Source organism: Lepidothrix coronata, unplaced genomic scaffold (genome assembly GCF_001604755.1).
Source record: "Lepidothrix coronata isolate B3197 unplaced genomic scaffold, Lepidothrix_coronata-1.0 Scaffold50, whole genome shotgun sequence".
Classification (NCBI taxonomy): Eukaryota; Metazoa; Chordata; class Aves; order Passeriformes; family Pipridae; genus Lepidothrix; species Lepidothrix coronata.
Window position 1 is genome coordinate 1573895 of NW_016690230.1, and position 27917 is coordinate 1601811.

The 27917-nt window shown below is 35.5% G+C and overlaps 1 protein-coding gene and 1 long non-coding RNA gene across 5 annotated transcripts in view; one reads left to right on the forward strand and one right to left on the reverse strand.

The window, feature by feature from the left end:
• Positions 1-27917, reverse strand: part of DIAPH3 (diaphanous related formin 3) — a 210095-nt gene that overhangs the window by 152411 nt on the left and 29767 nt on the right. For all 4 annotated transcript variants that reach the window (XM_017815368.1, XM_017815367.1, XM_017815369.1 and 1 more), the window contains 13 exons: positions 21904-22034; positions 18456-18530; positions 18303-18372; positions 17780-17916; positions 17207-17312; positions 8794-8904; positions 8246-8364; positions 7400-7516; positions 6068-6186; positions 5867-5931; positions 5168-5272; positions 2605-2940; positions 1526-1640 (listed from right to left, as the gene is read on the reverse strand). In XM_017815368.1, coding sequence (XP_017670857.1) covers positions 1526-1640; positions 2605-2940; positions 5168-5272; positions 5867-5931; positions 6068-6186; positions 7400-7516; positions 8246-8364; positions 8794-8904; positions 17207-17312; positions 17780-17916; positions 18303-18372; positions 18456-18530; positions 21904-22034 — 1606 coding nt within the window. The remainder of the gene's footprint in view (positions 1-1525; positions 1641-2604; positions 2941-5167; positions 5273-5866; positions 5932-6067; positions 6187-7399; positions 7517-8245; positions 8365-8793; positions 8905-17206; positions 17313-17779; positions 17917-18302; positions 18373-18455; positions 18531-21903; positions 22035-27917) is intronic.
• Positions 529-27786, forward strand: LOC108497624. Its single transcript, XR_001874913.1, has 4 exons — positions 529-596; positions 5234-5248; positions 22983-22987; positions 27774-27786. It is a non-coding gene; the product is annotated as an uncharacterized LOC108497624 (long non-coding RNA).

A 27917-nucleotide genomic window follows, 5' to 3' on the forward strand; every position in this document is an offset into this window, starting at 1 on the left:
TTTCCAAAGAAATTAATCACTGCAGCCCTTTGGTTGCCCCATAGTACTAAGTCTCTGTTTTCAAAAAAGAAGGAAGAAAAAATTGTGTCAAGAAATAACAGTAGAAATATAGGCATTTTATATATGGGACAGAATAACCTACATTATTACTGAGACAACCTACTACTAGGAAGGGAGAAAAGGTTTAAAGCTAGGAATATTTTCAAATATTTTGTTCCTCCACAATGCTTTAAAAGCTGAAGAAGCTAAGCAAGTATCAAAGGAAATCTGTGTTGATACAGGTTTATCAGAAAGTAAAAAATTCACTAAAATACTCTCCTTCTTCATGGAACCAAAACACACCAATTATAACATGCATTCTGAGGGTAAACACATCATCTTCTGGCCTCTAGATTAGATTGCAGTACTTTATGAAAGTATTCTGACAAAATTTTATAAATATTTTTTTCAAATGTGACTAAATAAAAGTCTGTATTATCTGAGAGCATTTCTTGGGGGTTTTTTTGTGAGGTGCTCCTATAGCTCACTGAAGTGCTAAGGCCTGAACAACAGGCCCTGAGCCAGAGTTGACCTCTAGATGAACCTTCCAACCTAATGTTATACTTAGCCATGGTATAAGCTAAATTATTAAGCAAAGTTTTGCATAATCATTAGTAAAACATGTAATATGATAACACTACACCTGTGTAAACATGTATGCTTGTTAGTAAGACATATTGGTATCTGCTTATTAGTGAACATTTGTATCTGTTCATTAATGAGATAGAAATGTATCTATCTTTCCGTATTTAGAAATTGGTCAAGGCCATGGAAGTAGGTGGCTGGCATTGTTCAACAGTACATGGTCTAAAATGACTCCCTTGATTTTCCTCTGAGCCCTGACCAGGTTTTGGGTGAAAAGCGAGGAGAGAAGAGAGACAGATGTTTTCTTCACTAAGTAGTGATGCAAGCTTGTTTGCTTGACAATATAAAAGCTGGACCCCTTTTGCAGCAAAGATGGAAGCCTCACTAAGCACTGAGTAGGATTTCCCAGTTACCAGAAGTGGTTCTCCCACCCTTCACTGAGATCAGGGGCTCTCCAGCTGATGTGTGGGTCTGGATACTGATTACGGTAATGTATTAAAGGGTAACTGGGGATGTATCTTTTTTAATCACTATAGACACCCTTTGCAGTAATGATTAGGTGGATGCTAATCATTTCGTAATTCTCTGCTTCTTTTGTAATGCTTTGCTGTTTGGTACTATAGTAAGTTTATACACCTGTTCTTTAAAGTTGGTGTCTGTGTCTCTTGTGCTGTTCCTCGTCCCCTGGCAAAACAGCAACACAATTTTTGCCATCCTTTAAGTAAAATAGTTAAATATTACTCCTTTAAGCAGGCTTGGATTTACAAACTTTTTCCTTCACACATTCCACTTAAAAACAAGAACATTAATGTTACATTCTAAAGTTTTCTCATATATTTATTTAAGGCCCAAGAATTTTAAAGATCTATCCAAAGGCTGAAAATTACCATCAACTACTTACCCCTTTTTTGACAAGAAAATGTAAGTTCCAATTTGCAAAGCATGTCAGCATTCTCATACTTGTCCTCTTCTGCCTTAACCCAAAAACAGGATTCTGTCATCTCCTGAGGCCTGATCTACCAGCAAGAGACAAACCAAAATTTTATTAATTAAATTATTTTGATACTATGGAGACACTATGCTCTGTAGAGTCTAAAGCAAATTAAATACTTAAGAGCTCTGTTAAACATGTAAACTTTTGGTATACAACTCATCTCTGGAGTTGTCAATATATTTCTCATTGAAAATAATAATGCTTAAAATAAGTGGTTTTGGACAAACTGATTCTAAAAATGCAGACAACATACTCTGTTATCCAAGGTCTAAATGTAGCAAATTACTTTTGGTCTAGATTTAAAACTTGGTTAAAACTTTAAAGAGCCTCTGAACACAGCTTGTTTAATTAAATATTAAGTACCTTACTTTTTAGAATGCAGCTTTGATTACATCATAAAACTATGAAAATCTCTTTATTGACTTATTTTGGTCTAAATAGTTATAGTTTTCAAACTCAGTAGATTGATAGCCCTGGTATACTTGATCCTGTCACAATGGAGAAGAAAAAGAAACCACAAATTGACTCTATATTTTGTCAGCCATTAAATTTACATATGTACCTTTACACTAAGGACAAATTGAGAGACCTGCACTGCTTCTTTCCACAGTCCAGGCTGGATAGATACAAGACACTTGTTTGAGAACTATAGCTACCAGTACAGTGCGGTGACTGATCCAAAGTAAAGAGTCTGCTAAAATACAAGGCATACTAGGACCCTGGAAGCATGCAGGCATCAAGGTTGATCTAGAACTGTAGAACTGACTTTTCCAGGCATCTCATAAAGTCAACAGATACTTGCCCAGATGAACCAATGAAATACAGTTTTCAGAAAATAATAAAAAACCAGAGGCAAGAAAGTATTCATATATTACATAATTTTAACTAACGTATTGATTGCTTATCTAGTCTTACTCCTGACAATCTATTTACCCTAAGTTCAATGTCAGATTTTACATCCAGTATTTGCCATTAATCAATACTACCTTGGACCAGTTGAGTCTTTTCATGGTAACCTCAGGTCTAAATTCTTTTTTAGGCTTCATTCCGAACGGCAAAGCACAGGAAGGCGGGGACCACTGTATTCCAGGCAGGCCTGGTAGAGGTGGTGGTGGAGGAGCACCACCAAAAGCCAGAGGAGCTCCCAAGCCACTCAGAAGTGGTGGAGGAGGAGGGGGTGGCGGTGGTGGTGGAATTACTCCATTAGAAGGCAGTGGTGGAGGAGGAGGTGGTGGAAATTGATGTTGTCCTGCACCTTCCAGCGGAACAACAGAGGCATCTCCACATGTTGATGGCAGAAAACCAGGTGGCACAGAGCCATACTGATAAGGAAAATATTATTACTCAGTTTCACAGTTTTTATTAACAAAATTCTAACAATCATAGTTTATAGATTAAATCCAGAAAGCCAGCTGAAAGTCAGTGTCATTTTTCATTTATAGATCAAGTATGAATGACAATGAGACCAACATGCTTTTGATTTCATAATCAAAGTCTCAATATTTGAAGCAGACCTGGGAATGCACCAAAAGTGACAAACTGAAATGTTGTATCCCATCAGTCACATTTCACTGACCACGATTTAAAAAAGGGTCTGATAAGTTTCTTAAAGAGATTTTATCTAGACTACCATGGTTTAGATCAAATTTAAAAAAAGTAACATCCCAGTCTCTATTGTTCGTACTTATCCTACAGATTACAGAGAAACATTATAAGGACATATTAGCAGAATTTGAAGAGATAAGTAATTCTGTTGAAAAACATATATCTTCCAATATATGAGCATTCTGATTCTACACAACTGAAAACACAAAGCAATTATGAAAAAAAAATCCTTCCAAAAAATAAAGCTGCCTTACACACCAGCTTCTTATTCTGTAAAAAAATATTTATTTCTACTATTTGAAGAACTTCTATCACTGACCTTCAAACATCAATAAATAGGTATCTGATAAAAACAACAAAAGAATAAATAAGAAATATTTATCTACTGTTGATAGCACTAATCACTTTTTCAACTAACTATGACCTGAAACAGTCCCTTTGATTTTTAAAAAACTGAGGGAATTACAATAAGGAAAGGATTTAATATTTCTAAGAGGAAATAGCTGAATATCTATAAATACAAATAAACACACGCACAGAGGTATTATTGTTTTGAATTTCTGAATAAAAACATTGTTTACACTGACAAGTAGACATTGAACTGAAAGGTTCTGGTAATGAAAGAAATACATAAACACATACCAAATGCAAGAAGAGAGTAAAGGAACCATACCAGGAGAAAAATAGTCATTAGAGGTGGAAGTTGACATGCTAAGTAGCAACTGATGCCATATGGAAGCCAAAGTTTCCTCTTTAGACAGATCTAAGAGTACTAAGTTGCAGTAATCAATTCCTTGATATTTACAAAACTTTTCATGTATCCCATTAATGACAGTGGGATAATTCATGGTATGACAGTTAGTGAGCAAAATCATACACTATGCTCTCTGTCTGCATTTAAAAAAAAGTTATATTTAATACAGTGAACAACAGAAAATGCAAAATAGGAGAGAAAACCAATTTCGCTTACAAAAAGTATTTAAGTATCTTTTCAAGATACACACAGAAAAATACTTTCTTAATGAATGATATACAACTCTTACTACATTTGGTTTTTCAGAATGCAACAATTTCTGTAATTGCTGGTTTTAAATGTTTGACTTTGACATTAACAGTTTTGACAAGAAACGTGAATAAGAATGACATTTTTAAACAGACCAAAGAAGAGTTAAATTACTTTTCCTCACTAAGAAAATTAAAGAAGTTAATAAGTATTAAAAAAATCCCTCAAATGTAGTAAAAAAAGTAGTATAAAAAAACCACCTATATGCATGTCTTCCTAATGCTCTTCCTTTAGCCATTTTTAGACTGTGCTTCTTATTCCAGGAAATAAGACACAGGAAAAGTCACCGGGTCAAAGTCTCCTTAGACAGATTTAAGAGCTGAAGCAGTTACAAGCTAACTCAAATAATATTCTCAAAAATCTGCACTACTCCTCTTCATCACATTTTCAAATATCAATTTATGCTTGAAAATTGAAAAATTATCAGGAAACGTTCTTATCCAGCCACAGTTATTTCTTTCACTGCTGGATATCCATGGTATGGCTTCAGTAAAGCAAACTGCATAATGAGCAATTTCTTGTGGAGGGATAAAGATCACAATGAAGAATGCTAATCTAAAAGCATAAGACCTATTACCCTATGTGGTTAATTACTTTGGAAATATATGACATTGAAAGCAAAACCCAAATAAAACATAGGAAACTAGTTAATTAACAGAGCTCAGCCATAAAAGGATCATCTGGGAACTCACACAGCTAATTAATGTCACATTACAATTATTTTTATAAAACAGAAATAAACGAAGCTCACATGCAATAATAATCGATAACAAAGATTCTTTGAAAAAACCCTCAGCTGTACTACCAATATCTGCAGAACGTGAAAAATGAAGTCCCTTTCAAAAACAATACTTCATACATTCATTTAAACTGTTTTATACCTGTGATTTAAAAGCTTGTAATTCTGTCTCAAGTTCATTGATTCTTTCTTCTTTTTTTTGCAGTAGGGCCTGGGTCTCCTGGTGAACTACAAAATCTTTTTCAAACTAAAGAAAAAAGAAAAAGAAATAAAATTGTCAGATCCGCATAGTTCCTTTAAATTTCAACTTTTCCTTTTGTGCTTGCTAAAACTTACATGTTAACAATACTAAGGACACACACAACACATCTTCTATTCTAACTTTCATGTGTCTGCTGAGTGGAAGCACCATCTGTATCACCTCTACAGACCTTTAGTATATGAAATGCCATAAAGTAGTAATGTATTGCAAGTTGGTATTACACAGAGTAGCTTAAAAAAAATGGATGTACAGTAATACGAAGCCTGTAATACAAACAAGTCCATTTTTTTTCTCTTGTTAGAGAAACTTATAACTGTTCAAATAAAGTATTCAATTGACTTTTTGGGAGAGTTGTACATAAAACCTTAGAATAAATGGTAGAAAGATTCTCAATTAAGGTTAGCTACTTTACACCATTTTGCTTCCCAATCCACAAGGAACATCCAAATTTATACTTTAACACAGAACTAATAGTAATTTGAAGTTAAAAACTATGCCATGTTCTGTTACATCATTCATTAATCTCTTAAGTAATCTCCTGTGTCTACCTTATGATCACATAACAAAAAAATTACTTACTTTTCTGGAAAGTTCAGAAGCCCTCTCTTCACATTCTTCTAATCTTGCTTTATCTACACAAACATCTTGAAAAAAATCAACAAACATACTTAAACATATACAGGGAACATAAGATTCTTAATCACACAAATAATTTGAACTTGGATTTTGGAACATAAAAAGAAGTATGATACTGTAATCATTTCCAAACACAGTACTTACCTAGTAAGTGGCTGATATTTATATCTAATCTTTTACGATATGTGAAGTCTGGGTCTGTTCCATTTCGGTGTAACACTATCTGTGACACACACTCTTCAATTAATTTGAAATACTGTGGACTAAAGACAGAGATGAGCTATTTTACTGCATATTTATTTATCAACCTATATTTAAAATCTTGTCTATAACACAGTAACTTTAAAAGTTTTGGGCTTTGGGCTGAATTATTTCCATAGAAAGGTAGGTGCAAAACCCAAAAGTCTCAAAGGACAAACACATCTGGCAGTTTATTACACAAGAACAGTTTACACAAAGCCTGAAAAAGCAGTGGAACTAAAGATAGTGGAACTAAAGATATTCTTATGGTATAAACTCTGTATCTCTCCCCCTATGGAAATACAGGAAGGAAAGACTACCTCCTGCTTCCTCTCAGCAAAGAGAAGGCTCTTCCTTCAGCTTGATTCTGTCTAGTTTTGTGACTTTTGTAACTATAAATGCATTGCAGCCCTGCTTCAGTATGAGGAATGAAAAACACCTTGTTCTAAAATGCCAGGGGGTATGACAGCTGGGTAACTTGCCCAGAACGCACAAGCTGTGAATTCAAACCCTTTCAGGTGGAAGAGGTCTAGCACAGATGTACCCATAGCAGGCAAGCACCCTTAACCTTTAAAAGTACATGTGTGCTAGACCTTGCCCAAAATGCAAGGTTATGCAGAATGCTGTGCAGAAAGCAGATGGCTCTCCTTCCTTGTTCAGTTCATACCTGGTTCCTCCAGTGCTTCCTCAAAAACAACACAAGCAGATTTTTGGAAGAAAAGTATTTGGCAGCTTCTAACACTTAAGGTTTTATAAACTGTTTCCCTGTAATTTATCTGATGAATTTTCCAGAAGACACAAACATGTTCACACTGACCTATGTCTACTGAAAATACTCAATTCCAACCCAAAAGTTACTCTAAACTCTAAATGTTTACTCTAAATACATTAGATTAAAGTGAACTTCTGTGCATACTTGATTTAGTCCTTTGACTCAAATACACCACAAAATTACAATGTTACTACCACAATTTACAACTGATTAAGAAATCTCTCCTGATCACTTATACTTGCAGTCAGTAAGGCTCAGATCTCAACAGTTTTCTATTTATATTTATATATAAAGTTGCAAAGCTGATACTTTTAAACATGAGTTCACAAAGGAATACTTACAAATTGCAATCCATCCAGAAAGACTAAACCCTATTTATCCTCAAATTTATGGAAGAAATATTCTATTAATGACTGAAGGATAAAAAAATCCACAATTAATATTTACCACAGCATTAAACATACCGGATAAAATAATCATTTCTTATCAGCAAAAGATGCTGGAGAATAGAAAGAAAATATCCTTCAGCACTAGTGTCCTTAACTGTATTCCACACCATGTTGTAAACATCATTTACTTCAGTAAAAGTGTTAAGGAGAATAAGAACAAAGAATAAAATATTTCAGTCTAATGTTGACAATGATGATAACTTATTTAAACAGAAAGTACACCAGAAAAATATCCATTATACGCTTTATTTTCTTCATGTTTCTCTTGCTCAATTCATGGAATCATTTAGGTTGGAAAAGACCTCCAAGATCATCAAATCCAACTGTTAGTCAAAGACTCCAAGTTCACCATTCAGCCAGGCCACTAAGTGCCACATCTACACGTCTTTTGAAGACCTCCAGGGATGGAGACTCCACTGCTTCCCTTGGTACCCTGTTCCAGTGCTTGACAACCTCTGAGAAATTTTTCCTAACATCCAATCTAAATCTCACCAGGTGCAATTTGAGGCCCTTTCCTCTCATCCAATCACTCCAATCACTTGTTCCTTGGGAGGCCAACCCTCACCTCACTGCAACCTCCTTTCAAATAATCATTTAAATTGACAAGGTCTCCTCTGAGCTTCCTTTTCCAGGCTAAACACCCCCAGCTCCCTAAGCTGCTCCTCCTAAGACTTGTGCTCCAGACCCTTCACCAGTTTTTTTGCCCTTCGATGAACTTGTAGTGAGAGGCCAAAAACTAAACACTGGATTCAAGGTGTGGTCCCAGCAGTGCTGAGTATAGAGGGGCAATCACTGCCCTGGTCCTGCTGGCCACACTGTTTCTGATACAAGGAAAGATGCCATTGGCCTTCAAAAGGATATTCTAGTTCAGATCTAATATCTTCTAAGCGATGAGAGAACTCGATCATGTCTTCTTCCTTATGCTCATTGAATACTTTCAGCTGAATATCTAGTGCTTCATTCTTTATAGATTTCAGTTGCTGCAAAGAAGAAACAGTAGAAAGGCTTGCAAAATTAGCATTTCCATATGTAAATAAGCCTTATCATTTTAATAACTTCCTTAAGTCTACATTATTTTAAAGTTTAAAATTATAAGAATATATGAGTTAAACTAAAAATTCAAAAGGTAAACATGACTTCAGCCTGGCTTACAAGTGTTGCATAACAGTCCGTCATGTGTTCTTAAGCAAGGTCCTAAAATCCCGAGGGATCATAATAAAGTTCAGAGAGCACACTTCACCTTTTCATTTTCATTTTTAGGCTGATTCTTATACTTACCTGCTCATGCCCATACTTATAAAATGCCTTTGAGAATAACTTACTAGAACTTGTTCTCCCATTCCCCTTCTCAAGCTCAAATAGTTAAAAAATGTAAATAGTACTGCAAAGAGAGACTATGAGACGCTTACTGGCAATATCTCTTTCAATCCACTGCGCATAAATTCATTTCTGATGTGAAGCCTAAAATCCAAGTCATCAGGAGATGTAACGAGAGCATTGATGAGCTGCATGCAAGCTACCTGTAATAGAGTAAATAATAAACTATTTTATTTCTTAGATTTCAATATGCATCACAATCAAAAAGATACAACAAATAATTAGACATTACATCATTTCTAATTATAAAACTACTGTAAACTTATAATTAAGCTACATAAATTCCTGATCAGCCACATGAGCTATAAATATCTGTGAGAAACTGAGACTTAAGGGCTAATGACTCAACACATTCCTATGTGAAAAGGTTCCAGGATGCTTTGTTGAAGCCAGATTCTTGTGGAGGAGGTCAGCTTTTGGGTGTGTAATGGCCTTTGCTCTTATAAGACAGAGGGATGAACGGTGGACTGTGAGTGAGATAAGAGACAGAGTCCTGTGGAGACAGGATGGGGCCTCTTACCATGCTAAATTGTCCTCTCTTACACAAACTACTGGGTTGTAAAACTCCCCCTCCTCCCCCATGAAAGTCTGGGAAGGCAGCTGTCATGTCTTGGAATGTGCCATATACCATTAAAGACTCCCAAAAAGGCCCAACACCCATCTTCTGAAGGCCTTCCACCAGAGTAAAGCTGCCCCCTCTTCTTAGAAGAGGTGTCAAGCCTTTCCACCAAAAACCTGAATGTATTTTAACCCACTAGACTTTGTATTTCGTGGGCTTCTTCCCCTCTCATCCACCCCTGACAGATCAAGACCAAGGACAACTGAAGTGCAACAATCAAGGTCTTGCAGACCAGGAGGTGAGATCTTCACAATCTTATCCTTTCTCTCTCTTTTTTTTTCCTATATACATGTCCTTGGATGATATTTTTATGCTTTCATATCGCTATGTTTTGATATTGTTATATTACCATGAATAACAATAACCAAAATGGCTACATACCTGCTTTCCTTTACAACCAAACTGCCTTAAAATAAACCCTACATATATTTACATATATGTTTACAAACATCCGTCATTCAGTGTTGTTTCGTTTTAATCTGCACCAAGGGATCTATTAAAAAGATCCTGGGTTACCTTTGTGCCCTGGGACAGGTTACAACAATATCAAACACTAGTTCAAAAATTTCCATAAAAATTAAGTATTTTCTCACTACAATGAATTTTGTGATTTTATACAAATATTGAGTTCCTTTAGCAAAAGCACTTTAGCAGATAAAAAACAATTTTCAACATATAAAAATCACTGTAAATATACCTTTATCTGTACATATCTATAAAAAGCTGGTGACATAATAGAAATGGTAGAGGCTACAGTCTGTGAATAGTGAAAAATTTATTGAAAAACAAAATGCTGATTAAACAAAACTGAGCCTGGAAAACAGAATGCAGGTTTTCCCCTTCTTTTTTGAAATCTTCACTCTTTAAACATACCGAGTATTATAGAACACTGCATGGGAGCCACTACTTCAGCTCAGAAGAAAGCATAAGGTCAACTAGTGAGTAGTCTCTCCTCTGAAGAATCAAGAGATCCATCCTGAAAACTTACAGCCAGGAGCAGCAGGAATTCACTGTCCAGATTCACAAGTCTTTAGAACAACTTATTGTTAATTACAAATAAGCATGTCAACATCCTTTTTATACCCTCTTTCTTCTCAGCATACCTTGCTTCAATGCACAAGAAATACATTATTCAAGTAATTCCAGCAATTTAAGGGCTTTTTAAAAGCACAAGTCAATTAGGATTATCTTTGAACCTTACATACTATGAAAACAATTAAAGCAATCTGGTCCAAATACTTTGCTGTAAAGCCTTTTATGGTCTAGAAAATGATGCTGTATTATGCCATGGTCAGGCAAAATATTGGAAAGATACTGTATCAGTCATCTTCAAAGTATATATAATTCCAAGAGCTGAATTTACATATGGTCACAAGAGTAACCAAATGTCCAAGCTACTTTGATACAGACTGTGAGAAACAACAGCGCTTTTTAGGTTTCCAAAAAGAACATGCTAAAATTCAATGACAGCACAGACCACAATCATTTACCTTTATCCTACTGCAAAGAATGTGAGCATGAAAGTAGTTTTAGATATTATTTCACCTGAACTCTTATGGGGGTGCATGGTAGGGTAAGCATAATTTAGTCCTGCTTGACAGCAATGTTAGTCTATTGTGGTAGTTTGGTCTAGGCCTTAGTGACCAGTTTGTAACCAAGGAAGGGCCCAGATTTACCCAGTATTCCCTACAATTTTTACGTAAGCCAGGCTATAAGGAGAAAGGAGGAAAGGCCTTTGCTCTCTTTCCTTCCGGCAGCTTTGGAGGTGCAGGTTCCCTGCTGTGGAGTCTGTTGTGTTGGGGAGCGAGGCCTGGTAAGGCCTTGTCGACCTTGGGAGACGGAGGTTGCCGGCAGTCGCTCCAGCGTGACTCTCCGTTGTCCCAAGGAGAGTAGTGAGATAGGTTTTTTGCCAATTCTTTTAGTTGCTAGATATTGGGCTACTATATATTTTATTTTGGTTTTGTTCCTTTTCCCTTCCCCCTTCCCTTTTCCTTGTGAAGTTATATATATATTTCAATTGTTTATTACTGTAACATAAGTGTAAATATATTTATATATATTGCTTTAGCTGTCTCTCTCTCGTTTCAGTTTTTCTTGGTTGTTTTTTCTCCCTCTTCTCCCTGAGGTTTTGGGGGTGGGGGGACTTCTTGTGGTAAGGTTTAGAGACTTGGCAGGGAGCCAGCTTCAAACCATATCATCTATGTAGATGAAAACAGAGTCCAAAAAGTTGAAAGAACATCTTAAGGGAGAAAGGAAGCTACAGATAAGTAATTATTTTCTTCAAGTGCTCATCTTTATGTGCATTCATACTACAGACAATTCTAAGGAATATCTATTCAACTTCAATGCTCCCAATTAAGAAAAATTTGAAGAAACATTATCGCAAATGTAACACCATTCCTTGACCAGTCTCAAGGTACAGTACATAACACTTAGGGAGAATGCCTGTGACACTCAAGTTGTGACAGCTCTATAAATCTCAGATGCTGAAACACAGATCAGTTACTACTTGCACTCCCGATGAGTGGGTCCAAACTGCATTCTTTTGTATTCAATTACCTTGGAAAAGATTCTGTAAAGCGACTGACAGTCTTTTAAATTTTCAGTCATGGACACAATGTGGAAAAGCTGAGATCAAAAAAGATACCTCATTTTTAATAAATGAAGAGCTATAAATGAAGTAGTACAAGATTTAGGGAAGTCAGGTAAATTAGCTTCCTAAGAAGGCAGAAGTCATTGCAACCAAAACATTTTGGGCAAATGGTCTACAACTAAGACCAACTCATGAAGAGCTGTAGATTCGGTCAGTGAAGGTATTTTGTCAATCTATCCTTGAGAAGATCCCTGAAAAACTGAAATTATTTTAGGCTCCAACAGCAAAAGGCATATGGTAATATACAGCTCTCTAGTGAACCTACTAAAATTTTCTTATGATGCTGAGGACTGCAATCTATAACAACTCTTTCCTGAGGGGCACCTCTAACCAGACAGTAATTACATCTTGAGAGTATCCGGTTGTTTACAACAGGCATGCAGTGAAGGTGTGTAGAGGCACCTTCCTTTCTTCAGAGAAAAGCCAAGAGCAAAGCTTTCACTTCATCTGACCATGTAGTTAGATTTTTGTTCCCTTTCTCATCCCACAAGAACTGCAGTAAGTACAGTCCACCAAGGTCTTTTGACTCTGTGAGTATATTCCATCGGGAAGACTTTTAAGGTCCTGCTGCCACATGGAAGGGAAATCTGGATACAGATACAATATTTTTGGTAGGGAATAACTTTGCATGGATGATGAAACAGTTCACCTGGAGAGTCAAAATGTTGAATGCTTTCCTCCATGAAAAAATAGATGAGATCAGACATAATCTGCTAATTCAGAAGTTACAGCTTCCAGTTCTAGTATCTTCTGCTTTTAACAGGTGATGTCTATCATGTTACGAACACATTTTTTGAGGATTCCACAGCCTGTACTTTAAACTTGAATTTTTTTCCCAGTTGAAAACCACACATATATCCAGTCCTTCACTTGTGAAAAATGTCGGGTATATCTCAGTAGCTCAGAGCAGCTTTTTCCTTCAATAGATAAGATAGGGTTCCTGAGGGGTCAGGCTACCATGGCAGCAGTTGGGTATTGTCAAACTCAGCATGGTATAGTGGTGAGCATTCGCATGTGAATAGTTCGCCTCTCTTATACACTTCTATTATAAACATTGTTGCTGTTACTGTTTGTTTTCTTATCTAATTGCTGTTTTCAGTAAATTGTTTTGATCTCAGCCCCTGATCTTTATTTTTTGTGCCTCTAATTCTCCTCTCCAGCCTGATGCAGGGAAGAGAGATGAGTAAGCAAGCAGCACGTGATTTGGAGTGGTTTCAGGAGGAACAGTAAACTGGAGAATACCAGTCCTAAACCATGACAGTCATATCTTGCTTATTTGAATAAGAGGAACTGCAGTAAGATTTTCTATTTCACTTTTCTTACTCTTACTGCAACTATGCATTTGTAGAATAGGCTATAAAGATGATGTATATTTAGCTAAATTCTACTTGCCAGTATTAAACTGGCTTTGGTACAGACACTATATTGATACTCATTAATTATTTCCCTTAATAATGACAAAAAATTCTAAGTAATAGTTTTGAGATGTACCATCCACATACATGTACAATTACATGGGTCTTAAATACTTATTATCAATCTTGATGTGTAGGTAAGGCAAGCTTGTTCTGATTGACCCTATTAGGTAAGCAGTTATGGAAAGGACCTAATAAGCAAAGAACAACCAAGTATCAACAAGTGATTCAGCTAACCAAAATATGACAGACCATATCATCTCACATCCTCATATTATTAGATGACAAAGAAAGATTAAATGGTATTCCCTGACTACTGAATATATTGATGTTAATGCTACTGATGAATTCTTTTACTTTGCCACAAAAGTGCTTCTCCTAGGACATGCATGAACCTGCAGGTTTCCACAGGGATGAGCAGTGTTCATTTTTCAGGAACTTAACCAGGAAAGGAAAAATTGCATCTTTTCTTCACCACTGTATCTCTTCTCAGTCCTATGTCCAAAATTACAAGGATATGGCATCTCTAACTAGAACTGCACAGAAGAACAGCATTCTTCCATTAGTTAAACAGCCTGCTTGAGAAATAGTAATGAAAGTTGATTATTAGAGAATACAAGCATTCATTTGATTCTACAATAAGAATGAGAAGTGGGCAACAAACAAGTTGTTGTTGTTATTGTTGTTTTCACGTCTGTCTTAAATACTTCAAAATTAGTTGTGTCAGAACTGTACTTCCTGCATCCCTGACTTGTACAACCAAAGTATTACACTTTTTCAGTTGTCGTCATAAATATGCAAGGTATCAGATTGCCCTGTATGCATTTTCTTGAGTACAGCTTTAAGATGTACATTTACTTTAACATAACCAGAAACTCGGTATTACTCCTGGCTGTAGTTATATTCTCAGACTAAGATCACCAATCTTGTCTTGAACCAAAAATATTTAAGTATGCTTTCCATAATTTTGGATTTTATGAAAGATAAAGGGAGAATACCCTTTGCTTTCAATAAATGCAAAAAGTAAATACACAGAGCTTTCACTAAAAATACAAAAAACACCATATTGAGGCCTTTTATGTATTCAAACTTCTAGTAACAGAAATGTTAAGTCAATTCAAAATTGAAAAGGTCAGTTGTTAGTGTCAAATTGAACTGCCACAAAGCAAGCAGACGTACATCAAGCAGACAATCAAGGCAAGTATGCCAAGTAACTGACAACTATAAACTTCTATCTCATTAAAACACTGTCAAATTAACCACCAGGTCAACGTCATTGCTAGAAAAGTTTACAATTGATTCAGATGAGGAACGTTGATTTTTCTAGCAATCATTTTTGAAGTCTGAAAAGATAAATAAATAACAAAAGGCCTTTTAGTGGAAGGAACATGTTCAAATGGAAGTTTAACTCAAAAAAATCATGAAAGTTTCCACGTCTACAAAAGATACAGCAAATGAAACAGCAAAACATTACCTATCTGCAAGAACTTCAGGCTAACACAGCAAAGCCAAATGAATGTATTTAGCCTAAGTATTTTAGTATAAATATTGCAACTGTAGCATTTAGACAGAATTCTTAGTTTTAACAATGCTTCTATCATCCATATCAGAGGATAAAAAAAAATACCAAATGGAGGTATATCACAATCACGAGAAGGCATAACTAGTAGAAATAAACTTTTCCAATATCTGAAGAGTAGTCCTAGAAAAATAGAAGTTGCTATGACATAGGTAGCTCAGCTGAAGTTTCCTGCACTAATTCCATTATCCCATCAGTGGTACCTCACTAATGGAGCTGAGCGCTGCTGCAAACAGTCAGTACCCATCATGGGTAAAGGGAGAGGTACGTATGATTGATTGAATTTATCTAATGCTTCAAATAAAGTAATGTGCTGCTTTTAGGGCAGTTTCACATGCATTTTTAACTTAAAGAAAAGAGAGTTATAGATAGCTTTTTTCTCTATTAAATCTACACATGTGTAAATATACACAAGCCCTGAAAATTCAGGATCACATTTGGAAGCTTACACTCAAAACATCCTGGAAGTTCTCAAACCCTTATACGTTCTATAGAGAATATAGACTCTTAAATTCTCTTAACTTGGATACAATATCCTGAAATTGGAAAACAATTTTCATGATCTATAGCATCCCTACTGCAGCTCCCTACTGCATCAAAATATTTTTGAAATTTATTGATATCCCAGGGAAAAATTTATATCCCAGAAATTTTTTGATATCCCTGAAAATTTATCGATAGCCCAGAAAGTTGTGGATGCCCCATCACTGGACGTGTTCAACGCCAAGCTGATGGGGCCCAGAGCAATCTGATCTAGTGAGCAGCATCCCTGCCCATGGCAGGAGGGTTGGTACTAAAAAATCTTTAAGTATCCCTCCAACCCAAACCATCCTGTGATTCTATGAAATCACCTAAAAGAAAGTTAAATATGGAAGCATCAAGAGATGCCTTACAGAGGGACCTTGGCAAGCTGGAGAAGTGGTCTCACGTGAACCTCATGGAGTTCAAAAAGGCCAAGTGCAACATCCTGCATATGAGTAGGGGCAATAACCAGTATCAGTAAAGGCTGATAGTGGTTGAAAAAAGTCCTTTAGAGAAGAACTTGGGGATATTCACAATTGAAAAATTACTTATGAGCCAGAAATGTGCACTTGAGAGTCAATCATATCCGGCAAAGTTGTGGATGCCTCATTCCTGGAAGTGTTCAAGGTCAAATTGGACAGGGCTTTAGCAACGTGGTCTGGTGAAAGATGCCTCCTCATGGTAGCCGGGTTGGAAGTAAGTATATAGTTCTTAAAAGTCCCTTCCAACCCAAACCAGTCTGTGATCATAAGATAGAAATGGTAAGAAAGAAGGATAATTTTTCATAAAAGAATCCCATTGGTACTGGTATAATTCAAGAGCAAACGATTCTCCACCTCTAAATATTTCTTTATTATAAGCTTTTCTGTGAGATAGACGAAACAAGCAGCGATCATTACTGTCTGACATGGATTATTTAATACAAAAGGTGAAAAATACAAACATTTATTTCAAACTTTTGATTAATCTTTTCCTATTTTTGCAATATTCACAAAGAATTACAATTACTAATAGCTTTCGGTTCAACCGAATTACACGAATATCAATTAGAGTTCATATTTACACTCTCAGACCAATGATTTATAATGATCATTCAAATGAAGTGTAATACTTTGGGCCTTCCTGCCGTTAACTCTACATCCAACTGAAGCAAACTGAAAATTGAAAAAAGGGGGAAGATGTTTTTCCTTGGACTCTCTGGGTGCAATTTTAGGAAATGATAAGATGGACATGAGGGATGGACTTCCTGCTGATTAAAACTTTAATTATTAAAAGCAGTTGCCTAAAAACTTGCTTTTTTACTATTATTAACCTCCAAGTTTCAGCAAATATTGCCAGAAGTGAGATAATATTATGCATCCAAATATATGATTTATCCTTATTTTAAAGGACAGCATAACTTTAACTTGCAAAGGTAAGATCTGAGTGAGTAGAAATCAACAAAATAACCTGCAACAGCCCTGTGTTTCTCAACAATGAATCTTACGATGACATTTTAAAAGATAAAATTATCAACAACATTCCAAAATTTGACCCCTATTTGAAACAGTATACCTGTTCCTTTTAATTGTAATGACTCATTCGGTACAGAAAAGAAATTTTATTTTTACTTGTTGCAGTGCTTTGTAAAAAAAAAAAAAAAAAAAAAATTGCTTACTTGCAGCTGAACTGAGTTATCCTGAAGACCTTCTACAATAGGAGAGAATCTGCCAACATTCCTTTCCTCTGCTGCTGCTGTTACAGCTTCCAAAATTTTTTCAAGGCTGCGAGAAAAGAGAAGCATTTCACTCAGGAGAGATATTTAAACTTGCTGTTCATTTGCTATCTGAAAAGACATGTTGCCAAATTATTCACCTGCCTCAATTTCTTGCATATAAATTTAGGTTTAAGCATTATATGTTTCCTTTGGAGATTTTTGCAGCCAAAAAATGACTTACTGGATTACAAGGATTAAGATACCTTAAAAGTTATACTAACAAATTTTAAGAAAAAGAATGGCTGCATAACTAATTCTATCTAAGCAATACATCCACATGTCAAAAAGAAAACTCTTATTGATACGACCACAATAAAAAAAAGAACCAGACAAAGGTATTCTGAAAACTGACAATATAATACAGATATTATTTTCAAACTTAAATTGAAAATTTTAACATTTAATTCAGGTATAACTATAATTTTGGATATTGTAAAATTACCTTACTATTTCCTACTTAAATACAGTACTTACATGTTTTCCTCTCCAACAATGCACATTGCAGATAGGAGTTTAACTATATCCGTCATCATGTTAGTTTGCTTGGGATCAATTGCTTTGGTCAGCAACAAAAGGCTCCTCTCTTCTCCCAAAATTCTTTCCAACCCATACTAAACAACAAAAGAACAGTTGTAAGGATAGTTGGAGGGAATCCAAATGACTATTGAATATCTAGTAATGATAGTGATGGTTCCCTCAAGTAAGTATTTCAAATGACATTTCAGTCTGTCAAATACTTTATTAAAATAATTAAATGAAAAAAAAGTCCGAAATAGGTCACATACTGTAATAAGGGTATATACCAGCATCAAAAGTTCACATTATTGGCTGGGAATATAGACAGGAAGTGGCAGACTTCTGGCAGACAGAAAGAACTTCAAACCACAGCTGACCAACCCACCACTTCCCAACTGCACAGACTTGCACTCATTCATCATGTACCTTATCTGATTGAACTGCAGTAATTTAGATTTCCAGATTAGATAAAATCCCATACCTTATTATTCATGAAGGCTCTCAAACACTGTATAACCTTATGCTGACTCCTCTTCACAACTCTGTCCTGACTGAATAAATCAAAAGTTTAGTGTAATTAAATGCTGTTTACATACTATGAAAAGCTCGCAATTTTATATTAAATCATCCTTACTTTTTTATCTCAACCAATCTTTCCAAAACATCCAATAGCAGTCCTAGACCTTCTCGGCCAAAGTTTTCAACCCAGCTAGGGAGAAAGAAAAAAGAAATTTAAAAGAATTGACAATTAAAAAAAAAAGACTAATCCCAGTGAATGAAAATTGTGAATTCATCCCAGTGAATAAAAGCAAGTATAACTGGATCATTTAAAATATCTCCAAGTGAACACAACAAAAATTTAAAATTTTAGCTACTACCAAAGCTATCTTTTGGTGAGGTTAAACCCTTGGCAAGTTGTTTCTACGTGAAACAGCTGCTACATGGTCCTGTTTGGTATTGGTCAAAATCCCTTGATATCAAATACATGTAATGGCACAATGACAGTAGTACTTAAAATTATAGGAATAAAAAATAGATCAGATGCTTTTATTTTTTTTTCCCCTAAAAGTAAATATATTATGAAAACAGATTTTCTCTTTCCTGAATGGGTGTTTTGTTCTGAAACAGATTATGCAAGTAAATGTCAATTATTTTTGGTATTTCTGGCCATATCTGTCCTACAAATAATCCTACAAGACCATGTCTTAGCATATTTTGTATTAGCAGAATTATGCACAGCCACTTTGTTGACATCCAACAGCTGAGGGTGCTCAGAATGATCAAGTGCCTAAAATACTGTTGTATTATTATTGCTTTTTCCTCTGCTTCCACAAAAGAAAAATAATCACTTTAACTATCCAAAGAAAACACTCAGCTTTTTGTCAGTCTGACAAAACATCAAGTTATCAGTGCCCCTATTTTCAATGTATTAAAAATGTCCTCTTAATGAAATTAAATCTTTTGCAACTATTACACAAAAAGAAAATAAATAGCTGTAGATAACCAGTTATCTGCAATACTATGCACAGTTAAATCACTTGAAGCGCTTTTGATGAACTGTGCTGGCAACTGTGAGGTCATAACACCCAAATTATTTACTTGAAGATTAGTGACCAAGATTTTCCTTCTGAGGCTTTATTTTATACTGATGGAATATAAACACTGCTTTTTGCAGTAAGCCACAGATATTAATACATTTTTCTAAGTACCAAGGATAAAACTACTCAATATCACAATTCACATTTTCTCTGTGAACTAAAAATACATTTTACAAGAAAGACTAATTGAAAACAATGTTGTGGAATCACTTCTTGCATTAGAAACTGAAATGTCAACAAGATTTAAAAGTTAGGTTGATTAAACTATAGTAATTGAAAAATCAGAAAAAAAACCTAAATTATATATTGTCAGAAATATCACGGCCCACAAATGTTAAGAATGTCAGCCTAAATTCAATCTAAATTTAATTCTCATCCTGTTAAAAAAGCATACTTTTATCCATTGTTATTATATATGCACAAAATAAAATCCCAAAGTTTAATCAGTTATTTCTCATTGTCCATATCACATGAAGCTGAAGTCTAAATTAATCATGGATTTATAGCAGCTGAACCAGAGTTCAGTATTTATGTGTCAATGTAAGTTCTTACTCAAAGATCTGGCTGCTGATAGGAAAATCAAGGTCACCAGTGTCTCGCTGTTCCATTTTTGCTACTTTTATATATAAGCCCTACTTAAGAACTTACGTTTTTTACTAAGGCTATTTGAAATGCTCAGTTTAAGCCTAGTGAAGTCTATCTTAATAGACTTTTCTCAGTACCACTCAATATACCAGAAGACTGTTTCAGAAAATATATGTTCTACTGGTTGTGATCCTTCTTTTGATTTGTAGACTAAAATGTGTTCATGGACAAGCAGTAGAGATTTTGTTTATTGAACTGCTACTTAAATATCTCTTCTCTGGTGTTTTTGCAAGCCATAGTCACTCTATTTCCAATTCAAACCTGTCAAATCCATTAACTTAATGATTTCGTCTCCACTCCAAACCTTATAGTTCTTTTAAGCTGTCTCTACATTCTGCATAATGTTTCAAATTGAAGTTATATTTTAATAAATTATGGTTAAGCTAGGACTTTAGATTCAACTGTGAAACTTTTTACCTACCGTAGTTGATATCTGAACAAAGTTAAAACCTGTGTTGCAATCAGTGCAATACTCTGATATCAACAATGCATCACCAAGATCACAGGTTTTGTTTCGTTTTATTTTTTGGGCAGTAGGGGGTTAACTTTTCTCTTGGTATGTGGGAGAGAGGCAGCAAAGGGAATGACATACAAAAAGATAAAACTATCCACTCATATCAAGAACAGAGAGAAAAGATTGCTCTAAGCAGAAGTTGTCACACATTTCAAACATTTCATGTTTCTCTTTCCAAGCCTATAGTAACAAGCAAAGTTTTCTTTGTTAAACCTAAGTGCAAATAAAAAAATAAAAAAAAATTGCTGGGGTTGTGAGTTGTTGGAATCTTTTTTAAGAAGGGGAAGCAATACTATATCTAAAAGTAGTTTTACATTCATGAAGGAAGTATGTCTTCTGTAAAACTCTCTGTCAGAATAACTCAGGTTAACATAAAGCATGTTTCTTCCCACGTGAACCATTATATATTCTAAATAAGACAAGACAATCCAATTAAAAAACAAATTAATAGAAGGAAAGAAGCAAATACCCATACAGAAGACCCATATGAACAACTCTGCCAAGCCAGACACAGAAAAAGTTGTATAATCCTTTTTAGATCATGTTCCATCATAAGCATTCCCAATGTTTCTTTTGCATTATCTTGAACTAAACCCAAACTAGTTTTCCAAATAGTGTGTCCAGTCACTGTCTTAAACAGTAACTCTAAAACTAAAGGATGAAAATAGAGTAGAATAGAAAAAAATACAATATAATAAAGTCAGCATTCACAAATCAAGCTGCATGGATCAAATCAAAATTCAGGACTGATATCAGTAATTACTGAAGAGTTAGCCTTCTTTCAAAAAAGCACAAGTAAATGAATGTTGTGCTTTCTTCTGTATACTCTACAGACACAGAAAAAATAACCAGAGGGCAGCAAGGAAGAAAGTTTACAGTACACTGGACAGAAGTAGTAGCACGCAACTAAAAATGTAAATGTTTTCCGGTGAACAAACTTACATCAAGGTGCCTAACTCCCATTATTGATCACCCTGACAAAATAGTTTAAAAGATCAAAGAGTTAAAGAATATTTCAAAAATAAAAATGGAAAAAATTTTTTACCATTTAGCACTAGAAAACAAAGGGAACTGCTCTGCACTACATTTAATTTATCTTCTCTTAGAATCACCTTGCATAGGTCAGTGAACTCTATTAAAAAATAATAAAACTACAGAAGATATATAATCAATGAAAAAAAAGAAAAAATTACAACTATTCACTAATGCATACACATTCATTAACTGGAAAAACTTGAACAATTTACATCTACATATCCATTATTTTTAATCCATTAAGAAATGAGAATATGATTAATCTCTGCAATATGTGTTAATGATGTTACCTGACAGGATTACTAGTCAAGGACACACGGAGAGACTCTAAGCAAGTGACTAGTCTTTCATCTGTTGACCCAGATTTTAAATCCTGAATAAACTCTTGGGGTGAAATCTTCCTACTGTTCTTGAGACTTCCCTGAAACACAGAAAATACATTCGTTTTTTATTTGGTGCATATAGAACTCAAATAGATTATTAATGGCTAACCTTAATTTCTGTTCCTTGAAAAAAATATAATGTAGACCTAAACCTGTAACTGATCTCTATCTACTATATGCCAAATGCTGACTAAATTTTGGTCATCTTATGAACAAATTTCTAATCAGTAGACAAAAGTAGCAGGCATCAAATGTACAAATTTATCACGCATGCTCAGTGAAATACAATCGTCGTAATGAATGGATTCTGTTTATGCACTGCAAACACCTTAATTTTCAATTTTCAACTGAAGAAAAAATCAGTTCTGAGGTTCTCTGAAGAAATCATAAGGCACAGGTCGCGAAGGGTGACTGCAGCACACCAGAAGAGTATTCAGAGTGTTACTGTAGTAACTTCTGTTCTTGCAGACAGTGTTGTAAAACACTCTTTTCTTCAGATGAGGACTATATGAGATTGGCTAACTTTGGCTCTAAGAGTTAAAGCAAAAGAATTTAAAAAATAAAAATGAAAAAACCACATTAAAAGAGTCTTTTAGAACTAAAATTATAAAGTTGAACCTCAGCTGCTCATTTGTTGTGTTGGCCATCTGTAAGAATGCAGTGCAACACAAATATGACTATTGATGCAATAACGTAAAGGACACTTACTCAAACCTTCAGGTTTGGATTTTGCCTTGTTTTTTGGGGTTTGCTCTTTTTGGCAGGTGGGGAGGCAAATGGGGATGTGGAGAACAGGGAGATAAAAAGGAAAATGCAATAGCAAGTTCACGCAGCACAGCAAAAGCAGTTTCATGCAAACAAAATACTTTCTGTTCCAAGCAATACAGCCTGAAAGAAGCCAGCTTTGAGTCATCGCTGTATCTGTCTTGCCAAATGTTGATTAAAATAAATACAGGATATTAATGATTTTTCTGAAGGATATATAGTATCTGTTGTTTTAAAAAAAGTAATTGTTCCACTGAACTAATGAAGTTCTACAATTTGCAAGTAAATGGGCAAATCTAAGAGGCATTGACCCAATTAGTAAGAGTATCCTCTCCTTTTTTTCAGTATAGTAAAGACAAAATTTGTAGACATTGAAAAATAAGAAGTCAACTCCACCTAATATCATTTCACATGAAGGATATTTTCTACAGAACATATCTAAATTCAAAGAAAGAGGCATACAATGTTGCATACAACCTATATTTGCGTTAATTCATTGCAAGACTCCTTTTTTTGAGAGCAGAAGCACAACTGTCATGTTGCACCAAAGAGACTTACTAAATAATTCTTGACTAACTAGTGGCTTAAGTCAGGAATTGAAGAGAATTAGACTTGCAGTGCAATAATAACTTGAAACTATTCATTGTAAATAGTGATGTGGTCTCATTATGTTATTATAGATAGCTTCATACAGATGTTTTCTCACTTTGGAAGATCCTCAGGAAGTATTGAGAATTAAGCTTTTCTCCTTATGAAGTTTCTATGAAATAGTTTCTAGCAGAGAAGTGAAGTTAAAAGCTGGGAAGCATGGTTGACAGACCAGGCTGCTGAGCTGCCATTCAGAGGGACATCAACAGGAATTTCAGGGAGTTCCACAACAGAAAATGGTAAATCTTGAACCTGAGGAGGAATAACCTTATGCACCAACATGCGTTGGGGCCAACCAGCTGGAAAGCAGGTTTGTAGGAAAATAGGGGTTCTGATGGATGACAAGTGCATGGACGGTAAGTGCATCACCAGTGAGATTGTCCTTCCCCTCAGGTAAGCAGTGGTGAGCATCTGGAGTATTGTGTCCAGTTCTTCACTCCCCAGCATGAGAGAGACATGGACATATTGGAATGAGTTCAGAAAGGGCTATGGACACAATTACAGGAGAATCTGTAGTACATGGAGAGGTAGATAGAACTCAGATTGTTTAGCCCCAAGAAGAGGAGGCTCAGGGGAACCCCATCAGTGAAAGGTCAAGAAGTAAACACTGAATTATAAGAAATTGGTTAAATATTAGGCATAAACAAAACTTGTCCTCTCTTCCCTTGTATTTTTTTAAGTTTGAGGCTGGTCAAGCACTGGAACAGGTTGCCCAGGCGGGCTGTATAGTCTCCTCTATCAGAGATACTAAAAAGGGAATAGGTGAGAGGTAGGACAAGACTATTCCAGAAGTCTCTTCCAGTCACAATCATTCTGTTCTATGACTCTCTAATAACAGAACATTGTGAACTATAATACTCTCTGCTCCAACTATATTTTCTCAGACTTGATAAACAGATGCTCCAGACACCAAAAAACAAACTACTGCCAGGAATCATCCTGAAAATAGAGCATCTCATATTATATTTTGGAACACCACACGTAGTGCATGGAGATTCCTATTTGTTTAAATATGAGAGCCACTTCCAATAACTATGTTCCACATAAAAAATAGATGAGATGTCCAGGAAGGGATGAGGGTTGAGGAGAGTCTGGAGGAGAAATCTAGGAAACTCAGAGAAAATTAAAAAAAATCCATAACAATAAATGCTCCCACAAACAAAAAGAAACTCAGTGTTTTCAGTTTTCTTTCATGGATCTTCCCAGCTCATCTCTGCATAGGTGAGACAGCGAATTAACTAGAGACAAAATGACCACACAAACTCCTAGCATCCTTCATGACAAAGTATTTAACTAAATGTTACAAGAGCTCTCCAGTTGCAAATTTCAAGAAGTCACAGAAATTCTGCTGGCAGCTCCTGCTGTGCATAGACTTCTTAACAAGCACTACTTGTATGCCTAAGCATATGGATTAATATCCAGGGTGCAGAATCTGTCATTTCCAGTGACTTCTCCCAGCAGTTCCCGCTGTAAAATTGCTTTTGTTTTGATGCACAGTCATATATGACAGTCATATAGACAGGACATACAGTTAAGATGGCTAGAAATACTTTTGAAAGAATTTAATGTAATCAGTAGTAATGTGTACAGTGTGAATGTCACATGGGACAAGAGCCCAGCTGGACTATAAGAATCCACTAGAACGACATTTCAGAGAGCCTCATGTGACCCATCTGAAGACAGTGTCCCAAGCAATGGAGACTCACATCAACATTCATACAGTAACCAGCCATCCTGTCTCAGACTCAGTTCCCCACCTGAGCACTATCCTATGCAATAAACTGTGAATGTCTGTACAACATACCCACAATGCCAAGTGTCACTTACTCATAGTTATGCCACATAAGTTCTGCAACATAATAAGAATATGATATATCTGCCAGTGCTTAAATAAAACGAGAGCTGCATTTGGTACCAATTGTGAAACTGATTATATTAGCTATATTTCAGCATGGGAAACGCTGCTTAAGTTCAAAATGCTCAAGCTAACTGAGAAACAGGAAACATCTTGAGACATCAGTGCCTCTAGAAATCTAATTGCTCAACTGAAGAACAACTGGTCTGTGAGCAGATGCAGCATGAAGTCAGCATAAATTAATCTAGTTAAAACATTACAAGGAGTAATGTGAACAACAAAAACAAAATATTGAGAAGAAAACTCACTTTAAAGCCTAGTTTGTGTGTGTTTTGAACATAAAAAATAGCAAAACTTATGGTAGCATAACACGATAGCAATGCTGTTTTATTTCCACTGGAGTATTAACTCCATAAAATGGAATTTTCTTTTCAAAATTTTTCCTTTATGCAAGTATTACTGTGGAAAGAGGTGTGTTTTATGAACATTGGAAAGAATTTGTGCATTTCTAAGAAACAGAAATCCTAATACTGAGGTCAATGGTGAAGCTTTGATTATAGTAGAGTCCAGTTTGATCACCAGAGGCTATTTCATTTTCAGTGATTCATTAGAGGTACAGTCTCTGTTCTTCATTTATATAGTTTTTAAAATGATAACTGCTTTAAATGAAACTTGCTCAGTACTCTGCATAACAGTTAGAAATGAAGATATTTGTCCCAACACAGTATAGCTTAGTATCCATCTCCTTCAAGTTTGAGAATTATGAACTATCAAAAGAAGTTACTGCAGTATCACTTCTAGAAAGAGAGTGGGATGGGGTTAGTTGTATGTAACAGGAGCTATATGGTACTTCACCTGTTCTGAAAAAGCATGACACTCTTTCATGAAGTCAAGGTAAACCAGAAGTTAGTCAAATACTCTGGGTGTGCAGTGCACTATTCTCTCTAGACTGAGAAGGCACTCAATGAACTTGAGACATGAAAGCCCATGCCAGGAACAAAGAGTTTTCAAGTGTAAGGGAAGGAATTTCCCATCAAAGGAGCTCCAGCAGTAAACTGAAATCATCTGCAGCTCTACTGTATCAAACAGTTGAATCTGTGCCTCACAAAAACAGTCCCTCGCAGTTATACAATAGGTGAATGTAACTTCCAGTAAGGACACAACCACAGAAACAGAGTTCAGGAAAGACAAGTTTCCCTGTATGGATTGGTCTTTAGTGATCTCCCACAGCAGAAAGGGGAATACGTGGGCTAGCAGCAGAGAATGGGAACAGAAAGGAAAAAAATGCTGTTGAGAGCTTCAGGAAAACATGCAAGACAATAGTGTTGGAACAAATCACTACCCTGGGGGAGGAAACAGACCTCTCCTCTTCAACAGAGTACCTTGTACCATGCCATACTATACATATGGTATACTATATATATATGTATATATATATACACACTATACTATGCTGTTTGGGGCATAGTGCAAGAACCTCCATTGCCAAAACACAAGTGTGATGACATCCAAAGACAAAAGAAAAATTATTTATTGCAAATGGCACTCAGAAAGAAAGATCGATGAAACCTGTTATATAGGTTTCAGTTCTTTCCATGTATTAAGTGCCAGGAAGCAAAAACACGAAAACCTTTCTCTTGAGAAAGAGAGCCTTAACATCACCAACATCAGAATGCTAAGATTCCAGCAACAGATGTGGATACAGCAACTCTGCATAGCCAGTCATGTCACACTACTTTTAAGATCAAACAACTGAGGTCTTAGAATACATGTGGAGGTTAGGGGTGTCCATGATATATAAACCCTGACATGCTGTTTTGGGTAGATAGACTTCAAGAGTGTTGTGAGATTTACTAGCCTGAAGTTCCCTGATTTTTAGAGATAAAATATCTCTAAAAAATAAAAAAACAACAAAGCTGGACCTAATCTTCTGGTATTAAGGACCTGTTATGCTATAGAAGGACTAGTAGCTTTCAAGAACTCATCTTAGGTAAAACAACCTCCAGGCAATTCAGTCCTGCTCTAGGTGTACATACCTTCCTAAAAGTGCTAGACCATGACACTAATAAAGTACATCATTTAATGTAGACAATAAGATAAATATCTCATTTAAATTACTATATTTAATGTTTGCTTTTCTTCATATGTAGTTATAATTACATACAGGTCATTTTTACTGATATCTCTGGCCACATGCAGCAGTGAGGGTCAAAGACTCAAACGTATGAATTCTAAAACAACCAAAAGATCTGAGAACAGTATTGGCACTGCAGCATCTAGCACTGGAGTCAGTTCCCCACGCTGTAAAAACTAAACAGCTCTTCTCATGCCAACTGAATCCTTAAACTGGTCCTTACATACAACTCCCTATACTGCTTTAAAACAACGAGTAATTATCCCTATAAGTAAAAATGGGCACTAATTGGCTTTGTGCACAACATTTTCATTATCAGCTATTACATAACATCACAATATGAATTCTGTATTGAATTTTTCAGGTATGAAAAAGGCTCATCAGTTCAGTAATTTAATTAATTAAGAAATTTAAACAATGCTAGAAAAAAGGTTCACACCAAATATCTGTGAGAAGTTTTCCATAGAATCTTTCTATCTCCACTAATAGCCGCCTCTCTACCAAAAAGAAATGCTGTTT